This window comes from Poecilia reticulata, unplaced genomic scaffold (genome assembly GCF_000633615.1).
Source record: "Poecilia reticulata strain Guanapo unplaced genomic scaffold, Guppy_female_1.0+MT scaffold_339, whole genome shotgun sequence".
Taxonomy (NCBI): domain Eukaryota; kingdom Metazoa; phylum Chordata; class Actinopteri; order Cyprinodontiformes; family Poeciliidae; genus Poecilia; species Poecilia reticulata.
In genome coordinates this window covers 2,916-9,660 of record NW_007615110.1, presented here as the reverse complement: position 1 = coordinate 9,660, position 6,745 = coordinate 2,916, and the positions used below count along the sequence as shown (strand labels likewise).

General features: G+C 34.2%; 1 protein-coding gene across 1 annotated transcript in view; it reads right to left on the bottom strand.

Annotated features, from left to right (window-relative positions):
- Window positions 1–749: 749 nt before the first annotated feature.
- LOC103460912 (H-2 class I histocompatibility antigen, Q9 alpha chain-like) overlaps window positions 750–6,745 on the bottom strand; it is an 8,632-nt gene continuing 2,636 nt past the window's right edge. The window contains exons 2-8 of the mRNA XM_008403229.2: window positions 5,346–5,612; window positions 4,550–4,828; window positions 4,022–4,324; window positions 3,396–3,509; window positions 2,460–2,477; window positions 2,239–2,319; window positions 750–1,035 (exon numbers count right to left, since the gene is read on the bottom strand). Coding sequence (XP_008401451.2) covers window positions 2,267–2,319; window positions 2,460–2,477; window positions 3,396–3,509; window positions 4,022–4,324; window positions 4,550–4,828; window positions 5,346–5,612 — 1,034 coding nt within the window. The 3' untranslated portion in view covers window positions 750–1,035; window positions 2,239–2,266. The remainder of the gene's footprint in view (window positions 1,036–2,238; window positions 2,320–2,459; window positions 2,478–3,395; window positions 3,510–4,021; window positions 4,325–4,549; window positions 4,829–5,345; window positions 5,613–6,745) is intronic.

The window sequence follows — 6,745 nt, the reverse complement described above, 5'->3', positions numbered from 1 at the left end:
TTGCACCCATAGCACCGTTTACCTTTCTTTTAGAAATGGTTATTGTAACATTGTTTTGCTTAAAAAAAAGTTTTTTTTAATCTCAGTGTACTAATAGTCTCTATAACAACTCTTAGAGCTGCAATACAGTATGACTGCCCTATTAGCCGTAATGTACTACAGCTAATGGAGCTGAGTTGAACACAAATAAAATAAGCACTTAAATTAACGTTCATCAAGGGAAATATACTCAAAATCAAAGTAATTAGAATTATGTGAATATTGACATGTTTAGAAATTAGGATGTGTCATCATCACTGTAATGAAAATCAAAACCCAGTTTTTAATATTCAACAGATATATTAATATTTGGTAGCTAATTATATCAGAACAGCTTGATACATAAAAATACCATGTATTATGCTACATTAAGCATGACAGTATTTAATACATCCAGTTGTATTTTCCATTTAAATCTGATTCTTGTGTAACATTTTATTTACTGTTATGTTTTCACCCAAAATAATAAAATGCATCATTCTCATGACATATTTCTGATGAATAAATATACAACTTTAGCATTTCTACAGCTGGAACATTAATCACTGATTCATTCAAATAATTAAACCTATAAACTTGTCAAAATATGAACTGAGATAAAATGTGTTTTTTGCAGAAAAATTCCACCAGTGAGAATTATTATTTCAATAAAAACTTTAGTTTATTATTATTATTTACAAAATAATAACAACATTTTTCCAGACAAAGATGTCAAAGTCACTACTGTTTAACTCAACAGCATTTGAACCATCCATCCATTATTCAACACCCTTATCCCTTGTGAGGTCGCTGGTGCCCATCTCCAGCCGTCAACAGGCGGAGTCACCCTGGAAAGGTCATCAGTCCATCACAGGCATTTAAACCATTTAGTGTTAATCTTCCACAGTTTAACACTGGATTCATAAGACATCTGTTTAAAGTTGACATCACTAACATTTCAGCAACACAGAGAAAGTGGTGCAGTTTCTTGTGTCAGTGGAAACTTTATTGATGAATCTACAGAGAAAATAAAACAAATATTTAGTTAAAAAGAAAGTTCTGGAATTCAACACATTTAATTAAACAGGGTAAACACACAGAACCCAAAAACTGTGATAAAATTAAAACTTGTCTGGTTAGGACTAAACTCCTAGTAATGCAAAGATAAATCAAAAGTTTTTGTCTCATTTTCATTATTATCATTATTTTTTTGTTGTTGTATTGTTTGTTTTGTATTTTCAGTTGTAAGACGTTTGCTTTGAGTTTTCAGTCTTCCTTTCTGGATGTTTTTCTTTTAAACATTTTGTATAAAATATCAAGTTCAGTGGGATGTAAAAACACATTTTTATAAACTATTAACTTAGCTTCTTCAACCAGTTTCAGAATCCTTTAATTTGTCTCATCCAACAGGTTTATTATGTTTCCTGTTATTAAACAAGGGGAAACATGTTTGATCTGCAAACTCCTTCTGTTAACTGCCGCATAATTTCCATAATTAGACTTCGGTATGGTTTTGTTGTGTAAATGCAAAATACAAGTCAATCCCATAGTTTTCTTTTTTTTTTTTTGAGTTTTTCTACAAGTCCCATAATAGCATTCTATTACTATAAATAATGACTTTTCTGTGCATCTTTTACAAAGTCAGAATATTCTGCTGGAAAACAAAATAGTTGGGGCCATAGACACACTTTTTCTTTTTCCAAAAAACTAAAACTGACCAACAATCCTCCAAAAGTGGAGATTCCCTATCTCTGATAGTTGTTCCATTCAATTTCAATTTAATTAACTTTTTCTTAACGCACCAATTCAGACCATTTCATCTCAAGACACTTAACAACATAAAAAAACAGCAGTTTTCTTTGATCTGACAAACTGTTTTTTGCATTTTTTTAAAGGTTTTATTAGCTATAGTGGCCTTTATTTGAGAGTGGTCAGACAGGAAAGTCAGTACTGTGAGAAATTCAGCAAAGGTCATCAGGCCGGGAATTGAACCTGCGATGACCACATCTAGGACTAAGGCCTCTTTATGTGGGTTGAGTCTCCACAGCACCCCTCATGTATTTATTTTAAGAGAAAGTATGCATGATTCTAAATGACCCATTTAAAATGATTAAGCCCTTCTTTGATTTTCAAACAAATCTCCAATTTTTACTGGTAACAAAGTTACACACAGATATTGTGTTTATTAAAAATAGCTTTGTTCAACATTCATCAACTCACTTCTTGGTGTTGACCTTTTTTTTTTTTTTCATGCTTGTGAAAGAAATATGGTCTCCTCTGGTGATCGATGGTACTCCACAGCTGTAAAGTCAAAAAGCGTGTGAATAAATTATCTTAACCGATATAAAATATACAGTAAGAATCTAGAAAGTATCTCCAGCAACATAGGATAGAAATACTTTCATAAAATACAGATTAGATAGTGAGTGGCTTTTACTTACGAGGAGGTGGACGCTTGGCTGAATGGAAAAATGGAAAAAAGAGCAACTTTAGACCTCACCTTAAAGAAAACTTTTGCTTTATTTTTACAGATACCACATAGTAGTCATGTTTAGGTGAAAATACATCTAGACAAATAATTCACTACAAATGTAACTGGAATAAATGTAGTAGTTATGTGATTTAAAAGTGAGAAATTTTTTAACTTCTAAAATCTATTTTAGCTAATATTGCCTTAATAAGTGTTTGTAACAGGGCTCCTCTGTTACTGCCCAACTTCTTCATCATAATATATTAGTTCAATTAATTTGTTGTGTGATGATTATATTTTTAATGTTGTTATGGGTAAATTTATATATTTTTTTACAATTAGAAAGAATCCATTTCTCTCAGATATTTAACACTAGATAATTTCTGTTATTAACAAACCTGGTCACAGAGGAGCTGCTGCTGTATGAGAGTCAAGTTCTGTTTGGAAATTACAATACATGCCAATTAACTGACATTTGTATTTTTATGAAAACAAGCTAAACCCTATCTCTGGTGACATGCAACAGCAGCATGTAGAGCTACACTTTTAATGATCATTTTGATTAAAAATGCATCTTTTAATTTTCCAGTAAATATCATCTCATCATATTTACAACTATTCAATTAATTTTTGGCTCAAATAACAAATATTTTTTCCTGTACGCTGATGATTAAATTAATTCATACTGAATCATCATCAGTTGTTTAAATGGACTTAAGTCTAATTTTAGACCACTTTTAAAGTAGGAAGTCTTGTTTGGTCTATACCTAGATGAAATAGATCTAAACCACAGCTACACATGGACGCATCACTGACTCATGTCTAAATGAGGTCTAAAAACAGCTTTAACATTTAAATTAGGTCTATTTCTATCTAAAGGCCAACAATCAAAATACACGTTTCTCACCATTTTTCTTCTTGTAAAGAATGAACCCAATCACAGCAATGAAACCAATCACAGCAAAGAGACCAAGAACAGCCACAACAACAACAACAGGGATGATCAAAATGTTGGTATTTGCTGTTGAGAAAACAAACCAGGTCACATTCAGGCAGAGTAACAAGTTTCTCTGTCTTTATTCTACTTTGTCACAATGTTTTAGCTTTTGTCATCTTTTGCTTGTTCTGATTTCTGTTCTCTACCTTTTTCTTGCATTAAGCAAACATGCACCCCCCCCCCCCCACATATACACACACACCTCCGTTTTAATAACAGTCTTAATTTAATTAGAATGCAAATGGATTTTAAAGTTTTATAAATGTATTAAAAAAAAGTTCCACCAAGTCAAACATAACCTAAAACTAATAAAATATAAAGTTTTAGTTAAAGCTGGTGTTGATTAGAAAAAAAAGAAGAGCAGGTTGCATTCAGAAAATCACTTGTTTTAACATTTATTTTATGGTGCAGGCTTAGATAATCATCCAAAGATAAGAAGTCCTGAATGGAAACCTAAAAACACAATCAATTCCAACAAAACATTGTAATCAGCATGTATATCTATAAACAATGTGACACATTATATAATTACTTACATTCATTGGTCAAGATTCTTGTTTTCTCCAGTCTATGGGTCATGTCTTCATTGACTCCAGAGAGCTGAAACACACATTCATATTTACTCCAGTCTTCAGTTGGAACAGATGACAGATCGATGTGAACACTCATCTGGTAGGTTCCATCATTGTTAGGGACGATCTCTCCTTTCTCCACACCCTCATGAATCTCCTCTCCGTCTTTCCTCCAGAACATTTCAGCTCTGTTGGGGTAGAAACCTGTAGCGAAGCATCTGACTGGAGAGGAGGAAGACTTCTGGTGGAGAGACACCGAGGGACGCACTGCAGAATATATAGAGCATTTTTATTTCTTTTATAAATGTAAACATCATTTATTGCTAACCAATTTATATTAACACAGAGAAAACCTGATAGGTTGATTTCTGAATAATGCATTAAAACAGGTTAAAAAGGACAATAAAACCATGGAAACTGATTAAGTTTATATAAAACAAATGAAACACATAAAAGTAACTGTGCTTTAAACTACATTGTATTTTTTAATACCTGTTCTCATCAGTGAGCTCTGCCCATAGTTCACATATTTCTTCAGCCACTCTACGCATGTTTCAGTTAAGTAAAACTTCTCAAGGTCTTTAATAGCTCTATCATTGTTCCATCTGTTTGTGGTGATGACAGCTTGTGGTTTTGGAGCGATCCATTGTTGTGTATTTGGGTCCAGTGTGATTAAATCTTCTCCATCATAACCAAACTGATCATAACCTCTGGCTTCTCCAGTCTCATCATCCCAATCACAGCTGTACATTTGCTGATATATGTGCGCTTCTGTGACAAAGAAACATCAGTAAATTTAAAATACAGTTCTTTAATTTGTCCCAAGTGTATTCCAGTGTAAGACTGCTCTATCAAAAATAAACTCTTAAACCTTTTAACAAAATAAAAATAAATAAAAGCTTTGCACAAATTGCTAACTTTGCATTTATACCCTCGCCCCAAGAACAGTAAGTTTAGTTTACAATTTGTTCATAACTTTTACTGGGACCATAGAAACAAATAATCAAATATTCACTTGTATATGTTCCAATGTTCTTTAAGGCATGACTAGGAATAGAAACAGTTTTCAGTGATCCATTTTCAGATTATAGAGGAACAAACAAAAATGCTATTTATTGGACTTAATGTAATGGATTAAAAACAGCAGTAAATACTTTCAGATGCATCATAACTTGCAATCATGTGTGAAATAATTAACATAAAAACGTACAAAATATACAATGTGGGAAACTTTACAAAAACCAATGGCTGAAGAATGTGATATGTACGAAGTGAAATATAACCAAACCTCCAGTCTGGTTGAAGCGTTGTTTTGCAATCTCAAGGCTTGTTTTGAAGGTTTGCTGTTTATCCCGACATGTCTGTGTTTCTTCCTTCCAGTAGTTCAAATGTTCTGAACTCACTTTATTCATCCATTCCTGTTTAGGGATGTTTTTGTTGATGTTGCTGTCACAGTAACTTATCTGAACTTCATCCACAAATCCAACAGACACATATGATGGGAAGTTTGGTATTCCTGAAGATGCTGTGTAGAAATACTTCAGAAAGTGGAACGCTGTAAGGAAAAGCACATTCTTAATATCTTAGAATCAGAAAGTTATTACTGAACATAACACTTATATATATATCAGGTTTTGTTCTGATAGATGAAAAAATATCAAACATATATATAGTTTAGATATTTCATTATTTATTTGTGGGCTGCACAGTGGCGTAGTTGGTAGAGCTGTCGCCTTGCAGCAAGAAGGTTCTGGGTTTGATTCCCGGTCTTTCTGCATGGAGTTTGCATGTTCTCCCTGTGCATGCGTGGGTTTTCTCCGGGTACTCCGGTTTCCTCCCACAGTCCAAAAACATGACTGTCAGGTTAATTGGCCTCTCCAAATTTTACCTAGATGTGAATGTGTGTGTGCATGGTTGTGTGTCCTGTGTGTCTCTGTGTTGCCCTGCGACAGACTTGCGACCTCTGTCCAGGGTGTACCCCGCCTCTCGCCTGGAACGTTAGCTGGAGATAAGCACCAGCAACCCTCCCGACCCCACTGAGGGACAAGGGTGTAAAGAAAATGGATTATTCATTTGTCCCAAAATTTTGATTAAACAGACTGATCAAGTGGCCACATTTGGTCACTTGTATCTAACCTTTCAAAATGTTGAATAGGCATTAGTCATTAAACAGGTATTAAATAGGGATCAATTTAGTATCGGTATATACTCTCCGGCCACTTTATTAGGTTCACCTGTCCAATTGTTCATTAACGCAAATGTCATATCAGTCAGTCACATGGCAGCAACTCAATGCATTTAGGGTTAGACATGGCCAAGATGATCTGCTGCAGTTCAAAAGTAGCATCAGAACGGGGAAGAAAGATTATTTAAGTGACTTTGAACGTGGCATGGTTGTTGGTGCCAGACGGGCTGGTCTGAGTATTTCAGAAGCTGCTGATCTACTGGGATTTTCACAAACAAGCATCTCTAGGGTTTACAGAGAGTGGTCCGAAAAAGAGAAAATATCCGGTGAGCGACAGTTCTGTGGGTGCAAATGCCTTGTTGATGCCAGAGGTCAGAGAATGGCCAGACTTGTTCAAGCTGATAGAATGGCAACAGAAACTCTTGCATTATTATGCCAGTATTACTATTACTTTAAAATGGTCTCAAAACAACAATATTATCGTTTATCGCAATACATTCTGG